This window comes from Perna viridis, chromosome 4 (genome assembly GCF_037379345.1).
Source record: "Perna viridis isolate PV_CMFRI_1.1 ecotype Kerala chromosome 4, ASM3737934v1, whole genome shotgun sequence".
NCBI lineage: Eukaryota > Metazoa > Mollusca > Bivalvia > Mytilida > Mytilidae > Perna > Perna viridis.
In genome coordinates this window covers 44,760,083-44,778,034 of record NC_142448.1, presented here as the reverse complement: position 1 = coordinate 44,778,034, position 17,952 = coordinate 44,760,083, and the positions used below count along the sequence as shown (strand labels likewise).

The window sequence follows — 17,952 nt, the reverse complement described above, 5'->3', positions numbered from 1 at the left end:
ACCCAACCGCAGACATGCGCGTGTCCACAGTCAGGACATGTTGGCCATTAAAGAGTCTGTAAAGTGTATTTCACCATACACGTTCTTTTTACGTACAACGCTTTACTTGATTGACTACCTACCGAACACTTCACCTTCCAACCACAATAAAGTAACTTCTTCGACACTAGGCAGAAAGGCTTTATCATATAACTAAAACGGTTCTTCATTATAATTATTAATAACATCCCAATCCTGAGAGTGCATTTAAATAAATAAAATATTTTTTTATTCAAGTTTACATGCCGATTTCCGGAGAGATAATATTTTTTTTATCCTCTAAAAGAAGTGGATTTGTTTGAAAATGATTTGTTTTCCTATTCATAGAACATTTCAATATTGAATGACTTCGCTGTTATGTCTATTCCGATGCACACCATAAAAAGAAACACATTTTATTTTTTTATCGAAGCATGTTTTTGTTGATTTTTCGTTGAATCTAATTTTGTTGATTTCGGATGTTTATCTACTATTTCCAAGTTGTCTTCAGCGCTTGCAGGATCATTCTCGGTTAGAATTGGAAGATTGTGTCCACATGTAAATGTTGTCATATATGTATCTTCGTGTCGATGTTTAAATTTTTAGTTTATTTTGTAAGAGTGAAATCGTCCTGTTAGCGGGAAGTGTAACACTTTTGTTGTGGGAGACTTTTACAGCTTCCTTGATGTGTTTTTGTTTGTGATCTATGTAAGTATTCACTACTTTTCTTTGGGTTTTAAGATTGTGCATTTTTTGCATTTCATTGTATATGTTCATTTTTTTCTTGTGTTTTTCTACCCCGTATGACATTATTTATCCCGGCGGGGTTCATGTCAAGCACTGAAAACAAGTAAAATTTGATGTAGTGCAATACTAAAAATGACAGTTTTACGTTTGGTTGCAATAAGGGATCTTAAATCTTTATTTATGAAAAAAAAGTTCAAAGATATGACAATTATTTGAAAACTCAGTACGAATAAATCTATTAAGGATAGATGATAAATACATCGGATTTTATTTTATAGAATGTGTTTTATAGACTATAGACTATCTTTCCATTATACAAGGATGAGCAACACTTTTTTAGATTAAGAGGCTGGAGGTTCCTTTGTACCTCTATGTATTGAGAGCCCGATTTATCAAAGGACCATTTAATTAAATATGAAAATCAAAACTCGCCTCCTCTGACATAGCATTTTTCTTATATCATATCCATATCAAGAAAAGTACTATTTACATTAAACTTGGTCAAGATATTTTGGGTAGATGTCTTGAACGCAGTTTTTGAATAATAACGGTCAGAATATCAGCACGATATCTAAAAGTGTTATTAAATTCTCGCAACGGATCATGAATGATGTTAAAGAGGTAAGCTGAGAACTGTGGTTTGTAACAGACGAGAAACAAATCGGCTATGAGAAAAGTATAATTAGTCCCCATTAGAATACTAACAACCTGTGTCTTGAAAATTACGAAGCCGTTCAAATACCCCAAACAAATGTTTGCTACTCCAGAAACACCATTATTTGAATAATACTTTTGCAAAGACTAATAACAAAGTGTTTAATTGAGAAAATTAAGATGTTAATAATTTTGAAATTTTTTGGGTAGAACACTTGCAGGAGGATGAAGTTAAACGTGCTTTGAACGGCTTTTTATTATACGTTTTGGTATCCAGTATAAGGTTGCCATGGTAATACGGTGTTTGTATGCAACAAGGAAGAACGAAGCAGCTGAGTTATGATGTTCTTTAGTTATTTCACTCAATGTAGTGTTCGAGAATTGTAAACTTCTCAAGTTAGTTATTTCGTTACGTGGTACTTCTGTATAATATTTAAGTTGCATTTTCATTAAATTGTACATAGACGAACCAGCTATGTGAGGTAGCATTATTTTAAAAATCAAATGTTTGATTGCAAACTCCTTTTCGATGTTGTTGGCTTAACTGGTCTTTGTCATTGCATCGGCCATGCCCGTCTGGCAAATTGAGTAGTTGCTTGAGTTTAGTTCAATGGAAACAAATTAGCATCTGAACATCTTTTCACTAATTTTTTAAGGCTATCCAGCCAAAATATACGTGGTTGTACATATGTATACCATAGTATTTTATCAAGGTACAGACTGACTGTGTTCGTGCCAGCATTTCTAGATTCTCCACATCTGATATTAGTCCGTGTCCTTTTGGAACAAGAATCTAATCTATTTGAGATGATTTATTATCGTTGTGGTAAAAAATGTACTAGCTGACAGATAATCTTTGGAAAAAAAAACAAGCCGATATCCCTGATGCATTAATAATGATGCTTGTCGCTTACCATCTTGCGTGCTTGATTTATAATATCATCCGTTCCGATCACTGAGTACTATAAGCGTGTGTTCAAAGATCATTTACTTCATCGACGTTTGGTTCGAATTTATGACTGTCCTAGTAATTTTTTCACACAGTACCTGGCAGGCACAGCGGCCAGCAATAACACATACTGGTTTGGAGACAAGTCCAGAGTTATCACAGATTGTCTCTCATTACCATTTAATAAGACTCCAATGAAGTATTTTTTTACTCCCATAAAGACCATATGCATTCATCCCTACAGCTGCGTTGTTAAGCAAAACAGCAAGTCTAAAAAAACTTGTTGTGATAGATAAACGACATTTGAGAAAAAGGCCTCGAAACTGAATATTTCAAACAGAACATTTGATTGTGGCTTGGCACTTTCTGTATTTCATGTGTTGCAATAAGTGTGGGTCGACCTGTATTTGGTTCGTCGATACAAGATACAACGGATATTGATTGTATTGTGGGTAACTCAGATGGTATTATGTTTTTCTTCTTTTGGGACCCTTGTCTAAATTGTAGGAATAGGCTTAATGCATTTCCAGTAGTGGATTTGGTATAGCTAGTATCCGATTTCAAATTCGCCAAATTTTGCTTGATTACAAATGATTCTTGGTTCGATGCATTTTTTGTTTGGACTATCCTGTTCACTTTTGAATGGATTATAACATCATTGTACACATGTCTGGTATGGTATTTATGACAAAAAGAGTGATTTTATGGGCACAATTAATGATGTTTATAGTGGTTCCGTTCTGGTTTAGGTAATCACTTGCTATTATATCAGTTTTAGTTTTAACAGTTTAATCCCCATTAATTTCAAATCATAACATCCATGATAATAACACTGTGACTGTCATTCTTTGTCTGATTCTTATTTATTATTTCATGTTTATTTGTTCACTGAAGAGTTAGGATTCGTCTAGGTTTTTGATATTTTTCGCACGCGTATAGATATATGTCTGGGCTGTTGCTAGCTTTAAATAACTAAATTTTTCTAGATCTGATTGAGTGCTACAAAGTTCTTTACAAACTAGATTTAAGCTCAACTTTGTACTTTTTAGTGCATTCTCAATTACAAAGATTTGCTTCCTATAGGTAAATAAAAATTCGTCATCTGAAAAAAAAAAAATATATGCAGGTACAATAAAATGATGATAAGTCCTCGACGGATAAGGTGATGAAAGAGGCCATTTTAATACTCAAGCTAATTACAAGTCTAAATACGTGTCAATTTTTCCCACACTATAGATTAATCCACTAATTACAAAGTTTAAACCATGGAATACTGCATTTTCACACTATACACATCTTTTATCATAACAAGAAAAACAAACAATCAAATGTTTTAATTGAAATTTTATATCATCTAAAGAAATCTTAAAATATACGTTCCAGCAAGTGGGAAAACAGACCACGAGTTCCATTCGGTTATTTTAGTCAGTATACTTGGCCGATTTACAATTGTTTACTTATAAAGCAAACAATTATGCTTGTACTGTTTATAGAAAATGTCTTGATGCCCATGCCTGTATTTATTATTTTTAAATTGGCGCAAAACATAATCTACACGATAGAACAGCCATGCTGATTGGTTAAATTCCAAATGTATTGTAAACCGTTGTGAAGTGAACGGCTGTGTCTAGATTCTGTACGATGTTATAATTTTAATGCATTGGACATGGAATAAGAACACATATTCTCTAATTGTGAAAAATGGGAGGAAGCAACATATGTGTTTTGGTATCTGAGTGGTACATTACTAGTCATGGTGCGTGTTTCATAAGACCTAGGAAGTGGTATTTACTTTCTAAGTAATAAGGAGAATTATTTAGTCAGTGGGTCACAGAATCCAGAAAAAATCGTGAGCATCCCTTTTAGAAATGTACTGTTCAATTATCTAAATGTCTCAGAAGCGTTAGAACTTTAGTTCGGAAAGGTATTATTTTCTCAAGTTATTGCGTGCATGGTTGGCATTAAAACTACGCAACTTTTGTAGCATTCATATGAACGTATTTCATTTTTGCATCAATAACCTTTGCATTTGGTAATTTTTTTTGTCTTTGACAAGACCTAAGCGTATGAATCATGGAAAGCGGTATATTTGTAATTATATAGAAGAGGTTAAAACAAATTGTGAATACAGATTTAAATCACTTGAAACGAAAGAATGTCGATTTTATAGGTACGAAAGAGTGTAAAGAATAAATAAGAGTAAATAAACATATATAGCTGAAAGTGCGGACAACGCATTTAGGTTGTTTGAAATTATATCAGTATTTGACTATCTATCGGAAGAAGACAACGGCTAATTCGCTTCAGTTTTTTTTTTAGAGAAGTTGCAGAATAGAATTCCTTGCTTGTTTAATAATAATGAATCCAACTGGCTAGCTAGCCTTATGACGTCCTTTCGTGAAGATGATTCATTGTTATTTTGTTTATAAATTCGTACTGCTGAACGCAAATCTAATATGGCATGGGATCTGGTACATAAAACGCCCACTTTTGAAAAAAAATACTAGTTTTTTCAACACACCTCATTAGTTAAAAAGTTTGATTCCCTTGTTACAACGGAAATAAAGAAACTAAATATAAATTACAAAAATATATAACTGTATGCTTTAATTCATTCGGATACAATTTAATTAGTTCTGTTTTTAAAGGGGCGTGGCTGAATATAGAGTAATTTATACAGAAATAACAATGGTGCTCTATAATTTTAATCTATTCGGAATTTTGTAGAAATAGAAATATTTAACAATAGATTATATATTGTTTTACACTACAAGCAATTACATCTTGATTTTTATACCACATTGATGCTTAATATAATACACAGATTTTTAAATTAAGAAACAATATCAATTCACAGCAAATTGACATAGAGTCATTGAAATTTAAAAACAAATGGAACTAGCCATCTGAGTTAGTTGAATGAATATTTTTTTAGCAAGACATCTTACGTATATAAGATGACTTATATACTAAGTTTACCAAAGGATACCTGTTCAATATTTTGGAAACTGTAGTTGCAGGTTTGAGTAGCTGGCAATTACCTGATTGAATTTGGCAAGATTTGTATCAAAAAAGTTTCACTTTATTTCAAATTGCTATAATTGCAAATCAAATATTAGTTTACATAGCATTTAATACTTTACGGAGGAATCGAGATGTATATTTTCTTTCTACTCGAAATCATTATTTTTTTTTCTGGTTGATTGAAAGCAATGTTATTGTTTCTACAATAAACTTTTATGCAGGGTCATATTTGTTTTGTTTTATTTACGCTATCAAAATAATTTAAAAGTCTCTTGAGACCAAATTAAATCCATCGTTTTAGATGACAGTTTCATAAATATCCTCATCTGCTTCATTTAGATATAAATCATCTCCTTGTTTTCCATCCTTTATCTTAGCTTCATAGCTTGTTTGCTTAGTTGTCTCGAGCTCTGTTTTAGTCGTAGTATTGCTTCGTCTGAAACAATGTATTTATTGAATAATGTAGTCATTGGAAGAATCAAGCATCTGAATCATGCATATGAAAAACCCACCGATCATAAAATATTATTTTTACTGACGGAAATCTTCTCAATTTGAACACGACTTCTTTTTGCTTTTTGAATCCCTAGCTATGTATGTTCCATGACTTTATATGTGTTACACTTTTACCAAAATGATTTAGAACATATATATACTTTAATTGTGACGGAACTCGTAGCTGAATTCCTTGTCATGGTTATTCATACTAAGTTTCACTTACTGCCTGAAGTTTATGGAGACTGACACTTAAATCTCCTTTCATTACTATTCAATAATGCGTTTCCTTCTTTAAAGTTACATTATTCAACTGTAAAGACTTATAATTATACATGAAAATGCATGACGTTTGTACATATATAAATCTTAATTGGTAAAACTAAACGTTCAAAAGAACTAATGAATACATATATTTTTTAGATGTAATTAATGTAACAATTATAAATTCGAGCAAAAACGAATTGTTAATGATACCATTATATCCCTTGTTATTTTATGTTTTAGTTTACATTAATGTTCCTCTTATAATTACCTATTATATAGTAATGTTGATAGCCCTCTGGTATGTCATTACGTGAATACACATACTCGATCACCTCTTAAGACCTACATGTATAACCTCTTCAGCTTACAGATTCTGCTATACAGGATGTACAACATGGGTACACACTGCACACTACACCTGATTTAATCTACAAGCTGTTTCCGGTGTACTGTACAAGTTTTCATAAAAGGCCGATTTTACCTTTGAGTGCAACAGATTTGTAAAGCTCTGATATAGAGAATACCATCTGTGAATAAAATTGATACATACTTTCGGAGCCAACAACAAAGGATAACTATGACAACAGCAGTCAGAAGACCACCTACAATCGGACCAACTATGACGACAACTGAAAAACAAATAATTATCACATAGTTAACGGACTTAATGAATTAAATTATGTTTTAAAGTAATCAAGGGAACTAAGATTCTACCGGAAATCGAAAGAATGTAGTTCAGGGACAAAAACCAGACATGGAAAAACAGAAACACACAACAAGGATAATAAAATAACCGAAGAAACACATACAAAGTAACAAAAATAAATGAGCAACTCTTAGCGATCCACGAATTCATGATGACGACCAAAAACTTCTACAGTGATAACGTCAACCGTGTAGCAACATAACCCTGTTTCAGAAGCCTAATTGCTGGATGTATAGACAAACGCACAACAAGGAACATGAACTAACCAAAACGACACATATATTGTAACAAAAGTAAATGAGCAACTCTGACTACACTAAAAAAGTCTGCGTAGTAAGCTCTGGTATAACTTATGACTTGTGATATGAAAGAAAACTCCATGCGCAGGTGCTGAAGGGGTGTTGCCGCAGATGAAGGGAAAGTTGACAATACGGAGTGAAAAGTCATCGCGTTTGTCGTATAGTTTGGTCAATGGTTTCCCTTTACCATTAATCTCTAAGTGTACGTCAAGATATGAGCCTAACTTCACATTGTCTGTAAAATTCTTTATCTTAAGTTCTTTGAGGTGGATGTGATGTATCAAATCTCCGAAACTAGGATTGTTTAACAATGACACGTCATCTGTAAAGCGAAAACTGCGATTTAGCTAAATGACTTTTTTTTTCTTCTTTTGGATCAGATCAGCTATGAATTAGCCTCACAAGAGTGATGGAATAGGTCTGCCGGTATGATTTGAATCGTATGCGTAAGGACAATTTATTACTTCACTGAACTTTTAAGAACAGAGGGGACATTATTTTGCAATTATGAAACAATAAATACTATTCACCATTACCTTTAGAATCGTTCATTCGCATAATTGTAATGATTTGGAATTTCAGAGTATAATGAATTCTATTTGACTGGGTCGTTTTACCAGCTAGACATTAGCGATGGGATACGATAAAGTTATATAAAAAATCGCTGTTGCGATTAGTTGTTGGGTGATTATGTCGCATTTTTTGAAATCATGTAATTACAATCGGTCGATTGCGACGTCGTGACGTTACATTTGTTGTTCCATAGACGACTGCTGATCACGGATTTCCCAGTAAATCAGAAAATGGTTTGATAACTAGAGGACCTTGAATATATTAAAACATCAACTGGCTTTATTCACAAATAAACTCACCTACGCTCGTTTTTTTTATAATGTTGAGTTTCATTAACCTGAGTTTACATGCTTCACTTATTTAGGAGTTAATCATACCTTGTGGTCGTTTTTCATCCTCAATACTTCGTTTTGTCAATTCTAGAATGTTAACATGAAAGGAATACATGTTAAATTTCTTAGGAATCTTTTATAATATAGCATGATAACAAAATTTTAAATTGTACATATACATTTATAGATAATTTGTCGAATATAAGTTACAATTTTCCACCATCGTCGTCCATCCTTCAGGAAAATAGATGGGAGCTAGCTTCTAGAGGTCAAATTGTCCCTACCATGACATTTTTGACATTTGACTTGTTTTTGCTTTTTCAAGTATCTTCAAAACAACAGATGATTGATAACAAAACCAATTGTATCAGTGAACCATCAATCCATGATTCTATACATATTCAAAACGATTTTAATTTCAAAAAAGATATTTTTCCTGAATATAAGAGTAATCAAGGGAACCAAGGCTATAGCGGTAATCAAAAGAATGTATTCCAGGGACAAAGACCAGACATGAGAAAGAGACATACACAACAAAGAACATAAAGTAACTAAAATCATACATACAAAGTAACAAAAGTAAATGAGCAACTCGGACTCCACTAAGAACTAGGAGCATGGACCAGGTGCACCGGTAGGGTAAGCGTCCTCTGCTTTTCTAGAAACACCCGCCGAGTGACTATATCTTCACAACAAAAAATAAAGTTATTGATACTAAAGTGTATATTGCTACATATGCAAAACTTGTTATAATGATAACAAAACCTACTTTCTATTTACCCTGTACATTGCTGTATGCATATACTAACCAGTGCTCACTGATGAATCTTGGGGCTTTGGTGTTGAAAAGTCTCGTTCTACAATTTTTTTAGATACACATGTTGTACACTTTCGATGTGATATAGAATGATATAGATAAGTTAATGCTTGGAAATAGGTAATCACGTAATTTAACAATTTGAAATAAAAACAATGTATATGAGTGACAAAAAGCTTGATCTATCGATCCATTATTACATTTCGTACAGTAAATTGGAAGACTGAAAACTGGGAGCATGGATCAGGTGCACTGGTAGAGTAAGCGTCCAATGCTTTCCTAATAACACCCGCCGAGTTGCTCATAAAAAGCCAAGTTCGGGGAAGACGAAAGAGAAAGGGAAAACTATGACACGTTGAACAAATCAGTTTTCATGGCGCAGATGGATACACCGTAACGATCCACGAATTCATGATGACGGCCATAAAACTTGTGTAGTGATGACTTCAATCTTGTAGCAACATAACCCTGCCCCAGAAGCCTATTTGTTAGAATTCTAGCGCGATACAAGAAGTCTGCACAATCTCTCGTATAACGTAAAAAGAAAGAGAAAAAAAACAAAAATATATCAGTCGGAAACAAATGCTTGCGGACGAACGGACTTAAGGATTGGATTATACTAGAACCTCGGTCTTGTGGAGCGGGTAATAATGATGTGTTTATACATGTACCTCTTTGTCTCGAAATAACATGTTGTTTAATTCGAACATATCATTTTTTATTTTTTATTTAATAAATAATACCATTTTTCTTTAATATCTGTTCAATGCTGTCATAGTTTAAGTTATAAACATGTACTAGTTTTTTCTCTGCGGGCATGTTATCCAAATACATGTTTCTTACCTTGCTTAGTATTCAAGATACATTTATAAGAAAGATGTATGAAATTTCTTCGAATCAGGCAAGTTTGAGAAAGATCGTGGACCGCACGTACGGGAACGTCGCACTTTATCACCCCCAGTGCAGCACGACACAAAACCGATTTCCGACGTTGTTGATTACAATAAGCATCATTCCCACAGTACCTACAGACATCTCTGTTAACGTTGTACATGAACTCAATTTTAAAAACTCGTTTAAATAGCAGCTCCCATATATTACGTATATTTATATTGCAATTTACATCAAGCTCATTCACATCAACGGAAGGGCAAGAACCTATAAAAAAAAGGAAATTTCAGAAACTTATTAAACAAATTCCTCCATTTTTTTCTACATTAAACATCAATCTGGCTTTCACACAAGACATTTCACTGTGTATCAATAAATTGAAATATATTTAAGATATATTACAAATGTCTGGTTAACAATTAATGACATTCGGAACATTCTCTAATGTACTAAGAAGTGATTTTGTTTGGAATTATTTGCCGTGTTATAGATGATATATTCATTTTCTGTAAAATTTCTGAAGCTGTTGATAAGACCTGGCATTGAGAAATTACTGCATGACTTGCGCATGTACAATGTTAAATTGTATGGTATACATGACAACAAAACACCTTGCAAAGTGGGTAGCTGATTACTTACAAGGTCCCTAAGGGAGCCTAAACTTTTATATTAACTTGCAATTAGTGTTGTGTCCTAAATCAAGTATAAATATCCAGTTTGCACCTTCATACAGACAATTAAAATAGAGTCACGTCATAGCTATTAACTGTACTATCCTTTTAGTGTGTAGTGTGTTGGGATTTATCTTCGTCTGAAATGTTTAGTGCGAAGTGTCCGGTATTTGTAAAGAACTATGGATAACCTAACAACGTCATCACACAATTTTGGCAAAATGAGTAAGTAGTAGCATGGAAGAGTAATCAAGGGAACCAAGGTTACAGCGGCAATCAAAAGAAAGCAATCCAGGGACAAAGACCAGACATGAAAAAACAGACATATACAACAAAGAACATAGAGCAACTAAAATCACACATACAAAGTAACAAAAGCAAATGAGTAACTCGGACTTTACTGGTAAGCGTCCACTGCTTTTCTAATAACACCCGCCGAGTTGCTCATAAAAAGTCAAGTTCGGGGAAGACGAAAGAGAAAAGGAAAAATATGACACATTGAACAAATCAGTTTTCATGGTGCAGATGATACACCGTAACGATCTACGAATTCATGATGACGGCCATAAAACTTGTGTAGTGATGACTTCAATCTTGTAGCAACGTAACCCTGCTCAAAAAGCCTATTTGTTAGAATTCTAGCAAGATACAAAAAGTCTGCGTAGTCTCGGCAAGCTCTGGCATAACATATAAGTTGTGATGTGAGCACTCCATGTGCAGGGGCTGAAGGGATGTTGCCACAGATGAAAGGAAAATTTTGAATGAAAAGTCATCACGTTTGTCGTAATGTTTGGTCAATAGTTTTCCTTTACCATCGATTTTTATATCAAGATATGAGAACCGATCCGTGCAATAAAAATTGCGATCGGTCATCGGTCACCGATCAGTTTCCGGTCAGTCATCGATTGGTCAAACCGATCCGTTAAACCGGTGATCGCATCACCTGACCACGGAGCGGTCACTGTATTTTACGGTTTTTATTGTTTTCTTTGTCAATTTTTCACATATTTACATAATGTAATATATTTAAACATCAATTCATACTTTTACTTTACATTTATTTTATTTCAAACAGGTCTTGCGTCATTTTACACAACAAAATGGCAATCAGATCGGTCACCGATCATCGGTCATCGATCCGTCAAATAGTTGCGCGGATCGGTTCAGGGACTGTACATTTATTTACCAACGAAATATTGTCGCTGCCTACTCTTGAACTACACGTGGTTGAAGCAGAACCGGGATTTATATTAATTTGTTTGTTTTGTTTTGTTTTGTTTAATTCTTTTAGATATTGCAAGTACTTATAAGTAATGAAAAATTAGCAAAACATTTCCATAATTTTTTTTTTCGGTTTGAAAAGGAAAATAACAATTAGATTTCGCTTTGTCTAAACTTTGCGTTTCAGCAAAAAAAAAACAACAAACAAACAAAACAAACAAACAAAAAACAAACAAACAAACAAAAACAACACAAAAATAAAAGACAAGAAGAAGAAGAACAAAATGTCCCTGGACACAATGCACATAACAGTCTACACAAGAATTAACACATTCCTAAAATAAAATTGAACCACGACAGTGTCTTTAGGGGCACTGCAATTGGTATTTAAATTAATCGGTAATGTGATCTTATGACATAATTCAGGTGAATAAAAATATGGATTAACTACACGCATTATTTATAAATAAAACATTGCTCATTGTCTTAACGTAGCCCTGGTAGGGTAGACATTAAATTAATCACCTTAATGAAGTAATATTCGTTATTCCATGTGCCATCGATAATTGGCGACCAAATTGACGGATTAATTATCAGCACAGCCTTTATGTGTCAAATTGATTCCTTATTATGGTGTCATAATGTATTGCTAAGAAAAAACATCTTGCAAATATACCTGTAATTGACCATTTAAGGTATACTTTGTTAAGATTTAGACCCGAGGGGAAAAGAGACATTATATTTTAACACTAATTTCTGAATTGGTTCCTTTTTAAGGCCAAATATTCAGTTTTGTTTTAAGTTTTCGCTATGTCTAGTTTTGGCGTTTTAGTTTAATTATACACGCAAAAAATACCTGATATACGGGATACTGAATATAATTAAGCTTGTGTTTGGATAAATTATGAAAATGATATGATGCACACACCGTTTTTTAAAAAGAAACTTAACACCATATTCTTCTTTTCCTCATTGTGTTGTATCCCCATCCCATACTGATTGACCAAACAAAGATCAGGAATTTTCTTTATTTACATTTGTAAACCCGTTTTTAGTATAAGGAAGTATTTTGAAGAGTAAACATGCAGAAAACGATGTGGGAAGGATTCGAAATGTTTCCGATTGGAGTGGATGGTACGTGTATTATTGACGAAAGTGTGGTATTAATAAAGAAAATGGTGGTACATATATTCATAAAGGGATAGTGGTATGACATAATTATAATTCATTTAAAATTATAAATAAAAATTCTTTTAAAACCAATGAAAAAGGTAGAATTTTGTATTAACGATTATATAAGAAAATATTATAATGATCATTACAGCAAATAATTTCGGTAGAATATATACTGCATGCAAACTTACACACAAATATGCTCGATTAAGTAAAAGCAACATGACAAAGAATGTTTCATTGAAAAATATACCATATTCAGTTTTAATTGTGATTCGTCTGTACCATATCTTCTCAGTGTCAGTAAAACAGCCGTCATTCCGGATATAATCAGTATTTAGATAACACCCACTAGAGTTGCATATACTGTTGATATTTTTCAGTGTTTCATCTGATAAACTGCATTGCTTATCCCGTCGCGTGTCATGAAATGAACACGTGTGACACGAATAGTATTTAACTGTCCCTTGAAGAATTGACGGCGTTTCTCCATAATTGCACTTAAATTTCACTGTACTGTCACATTCTTCTACTATCTGCATATACAGTTTTCCTATAAAAAGGACAATTGTACTTTCAACTGATTTATTAAAAAGATGGTAAAGGCACATGTAAATAAGAAAAAAATACGATATTTTGTATTAAATGTTGCCAGATTATACATGAGCAATGACTTACAGGGAGCAGATTCTGATCAAACATATATGCTACCTTGAGTACTTATTTTCTTTTTTATACGTGCTCTCTCTCTCTCTCTCTCTCTCTCTCTCTCTCTCTCTCATATCTGCAATTATCTTGCACTACCGCAATCAAATACAATGTAGTCCCATTGATTTAACTTATAAAGGTTCTAATGCAGATAGATAGGTACACTTTATAGTATACATCATAATTGATTCGATACTATTTCCAACAATGATTTTTTACTGCGAACTAAATATGCTCATTAATTTTGTTTTAATTGACAGCGATTCAATTAAAAGTAGTTTACATCTAACCTATTACATGTATCAGTATTTGTTTAATTCTATGCGTTTACCCGAAATAAACCAATCGTTCACTATCGATATACATTGCCTATAAATGCTTTATTCTATGTTAAAGACGACAAGGATTCATATATATTTGTATATAAATTCCTGTAGACGCAAAATAAACGTTTTGATGTTATGGAAATGAAAACCCTGCGAGATTTTAAATAGTAATCGTTCATAAAAATGAAATATAAAGAGGTATGCTGAGTACCCATTGGAAGAGCTGTTTTCAGATATTTCATGCAGGCCCTGGCGGATCCATACATTAAGTATTTATGAAAGGGGCAGTGGTGACGATAAAAAAACAACATATAAAGGATGAGGTTTAAAGGCTAGAAACCACTAATTTTACTTCCCATAGGCTTCTATACTAATATCACAATATTCAATGTCTTCTCTGTATTTTACCTTAACTTTAACCTGCAGAGGACTATATATTAGCATGATTCTACATATATCAGCTCACAATCCTCACAATGCATGTGGGGTTAGCAGACTTGCACTGCAGTACTGGTCACCGGAAGTGAAGGGTCTATAAATCCCAGTGTTTTCACAAGATGGGGGTATATTTCATATCACAAGAAGCAAATGCACATATGAAATGTACAGAAACGTTTATCCTTTCAGAAATTATGTTTTTTTAAACAAAATGAGAACTATGAAGAAGAGGGGGTAACTTCTGCGTAGGACTATTTTTGCGTACGTTCCAAATGCTCATTGGTTGAATTGGTGGTCTGTAACCTTACGGACAGGGAATACACGTCATGTTCTAGGCTATTATTTGCCGTCCATATTTGCCAATCGTTAAACAAAAAGAGTCGTATAACCCCGCGAAACCATCATGATGTATCACCCACTGTATCGTATTTTTAATACGGTTAGCCTCTCGTGACATCAGAATCCAAGATATAACAAATAAAAATAAAACTTTGCTTAAACGATGCAATAGGAATTTCGAAAAGGAATTTCTCGGTAATGATGTCAGTCTGTGGTCTTGTGATATTGCTTATCGAAATAATCATTCTAATGTATGTGTTTCTAGAACTAGATGCCGAAAAACTAAGCACTTTTACATGACACATAGGTGTATAGGCGATAATTTGTAGCACTTGGTCTATAAAGCGTAGTAACTGAAAAATATAGTTAGTTGAAAGGGATCATGTATAATAGGACATGCTTATTTTAATGATGAATGATCTGCATAATGGAAACAGATTTGATCAACATGTCATAGTTTTCCATCCTCTTTCGTCAACCTTGGACTTAACTTTTTATGAGCAAATCTTCGGTTGTCTCTAGAAAAGCAGAGGACGCTTATCCTAACGGTTCACCTGGTCCATCCTCCCTGCTTTTAGTGGAGTCCGAGTTGCTCATTCACTTTTGTTACTTTGTATGTATTATTTTGTTTATTTTATGTTCTTCATTATGTGTGCCTGTTTTCCATTTCTGGTCTTTTCCCTAGATAGCATTCTTTTAATTTCCGCTACAATCTTGGTTTTCTTGATTACTTTTTGACAGACAGATTCGATATGGAGGTTGACAACATGAATTTCGACTTAAAAAGGCCAACTAGTAGTTAGTTGTGTAATACCACTGTTTCTAGAACTAGTCGCCCTGCACATATAATGAAGTAGTAAATCATTACGTAAACTAGTCCTAAGATTGTATTTTATTATTCTCATAGTTAAGTAGAGGTACAAAAACTTAGTATCATCTGAAAGCTGAATGAATCAGCTGTAGTCTTAAACTTCATTATTTTGTAAGTGTAGGGTAAAATGATTCTGGACAAAAACTTTATGGCCTTGATATGGCTTAATTTCAAAAAGAAAGTTGTTGCTATTTTAACTTTACGGTTCTTTCTGAGAAGACACATAAGGTATGTTGATATGTTTATGACAGTTAAGATAAAGAGTAGCCATTATAACGAAACCCCTCCAGCATCATCTAAACTCATGTAAAATTTGCTATGAGTCTTATTAATAGCTGTATTTAACATAGAAAGTAATGGAGACATGAAATAGTGCTATTACACCTTGCAGTTCAATTATGCAATGTGTTAAATAGTTTGTGTTCATTCATCAAGGTGTTTCATGTAAACCGACATCAAACCTGAATATGACTCAAACTGATGCACAGCAACGACAAATGGTGAATTTTGGCGGACGTAATCAGAATGATTAACTTAAAGATAAATTAAAGAATTCAATGCTTTATAGTCGTTTAAAGTTCTGGTCTTAGTTCAAGTTTTAAGAGTTTCCCTGTTCATACACCTCGATGTACTTGTCGTCGTTTGAAATTCACACTTGTTTTTGTTCTAGGATTCCCCAACTTTAATGACTTCAATCCTTCCTTACTCTCTTTGCATGTCGTCGTTTAAAGTTCCGGTTATAGTTTTTGTTTAAAAATTTATAGATAAATTAGAGATATCTTTATATGACGCTTTCTTTTCACACTTTTGCTCTATCTTCGTTTGAAGTTCCCCGCTTTGTGTTTATCTGATGGTTTCTTCTCTTTAATTAATTTCCAATCACTCTCTTTTGTAATAGTCGTTTGAAGTTCCGGACACGTGCACTTTTGTTATAGTGTGTGGTATAGTCCTTTGAAGTTCCGGACACGTGCACTTTTGTTATAGTCGTTTGAAGTTCCGGACACGTGCACTTTTTATGTTTTAAGATTTTCCCTCTTTTCAAACTTTTCGATTTTTGGTCACTCGCTCGTTACATCGTCGTTTGAAGTTCACAGCTACGCTTATGTTCGTCTTAGGATTTCCCATCTTTCAACACCGGCTTTCTTTTCAATCTCCTGGTCGTTTAAAGGTCCGAGGACGGAAATAACTTAGTGGGTTTGTAGCGGGTATCGCTCATACCTTGTAAATATAGCAGGGCAATAATCAAGCTACGGTGACATCGTCGATGTGCAAAGCAAAGCAAGAAGTGGTTATATGTCTGAAGAGGAGATATAATTAACCATACCAATCATATATATACCGTAAATTTTGATATGCTGCACACGCAAAAAATGATCTATAACAAACATTATTACGATTTTTTGTGCAATGGCCGACTAGACGTCGGTTTTTATGATACTGGTCAGATTTTTTGCTTATTGTCTGACGGCAGTGATCTCAAGAAAAAAAAACCATCAGTCGTAAGTCCACATAGTATTGAGCATGCACACTTACGTTTCTTTCAGGTTGATTTAAATGAACAAAGAGAAAGCCGATTTTATAATTATTTCAATTAATTTGCATATTCTGTCGATGAATCGAAAGATACATACAATATAATGTAAAACATTTACCATATATCTCCATAAAAATCGTTGGTATAAGAATGCCAAAAAAATACGACCGCATTCCAAAAAATGTTTGTCCCATAATTACATGATCAGGTGAAATTTAATAAATTCCAGTTTTATTTTTATAAATGCATTGATGAGTTGATGAACAGGATGAAGATAATTTTTCGGAAGTAACATAATACATTTTCAAGTACATTCATAGTGGTTTACTCTTTACAATGGTCTAGACGGAAATCAGACATAAGATTTTGAAGATATCAAAACTTAAAATGTACATAATGTTCCTTTGGTCTGCCATTGTTTTTCACCATACATGATGTTCATCGCTTGAACATAGCTGAAATATTGCTGCTCGGGCGTTAAACCCCAAAAATCAATCAATCGATGAATCATTATACGGTGCATGAGTTTTTTTTTGTTTTTATATAAGCAAAAACAAGGCAAACAATCTAAGTATTTGAAATCGTTTCGTTACATTTATTTTATTTGCATAAAATTTATGTTAGCAAGCCGAAATTTCTTTAATTAATTTAAGTTTATAAAACCCGTTTGTAAACAAACGTTTAATAAATATGATACCTATACATATAAGAAGAGACGATTATTATGATCAAGGACTCCAGAAACAATCATAATCCGTGACTCAAAACAAACTCAAAATCTAATTATTTGGACTCTGGTTATCATTTTCACCATATAAACCAAATTTATTATAAAATTCGCATGCACTGGCCATATAATTATTACACTAAACTCCAAATTTCGTCCACATCGGAGGATT

General features: G+C 33.3%; 1 protein-coding gene across 2 annotated transcripts; it reads right to left on the bottom strand.

Moving 5' to 3' along the window:
* Positions 1-5,057: 5,057 nt before the first annotated feature.
* On the bottom strand, positions 5,058-17,305 carry LOC148620234 (uncharacterized). Of its 2 annotated transcripts, XM_088580947.1 has the most exons (7): positions 17,172-17,305; positions 13,091-13,390; positions 9,725-10,039; positions 8,874-8,921; positions 8,110-8,151; positions 6,705-6,783; positions 5,058-5,828 (listed from the first exon to the last, which is right to left on the bottom strand). In XM_088580947.1, exons 1-7 carry the CDS (start codon positions 17,245-17,247, stop codon positions 5,690-5,692), a joined length of 999 nt encoding a protein of 332 aa, XP_088437073.1. In that variant the 5' UTR covers positions 17,248-17,305; the 3' UTR covers positions 5,058-5,689. The 2 variants fall into 2 exon arrangements, with proteins under 2 accessions (XP_088437073.1, XP_088437074.1); XM_088580948.1 differs by lacking the exons at positions 13,091-13,390; positions 17,172-17,305 and adding an exon at positions 12,593-13,065.
* Positions 17,306-17,952: the final 647 nt, after the last annotated feature.

Coding starts and splice junctions, on each gene's coding strand:
- LOC148620234 (XM_088580947.1), bottom strand. CDS start 17,247: ATGGGACAAACATTTTTTGGAATGCGGTCGTATTTTTTTGGCATTCTT. Junction 13,391..17,171: donor GATTTTTATGGAGATATATG/GTAAATGTTTTA, acceptor TCCTTTTTATAG/GAAAACTGTATATGCAGATA. Junction 5,829..6,704: donor CTTTGTTGTTGGCTCCGAAA/GTATGTATCAAT, acceptor ACATTGTTTCAG/ACGAAGCAATACTACGACTA.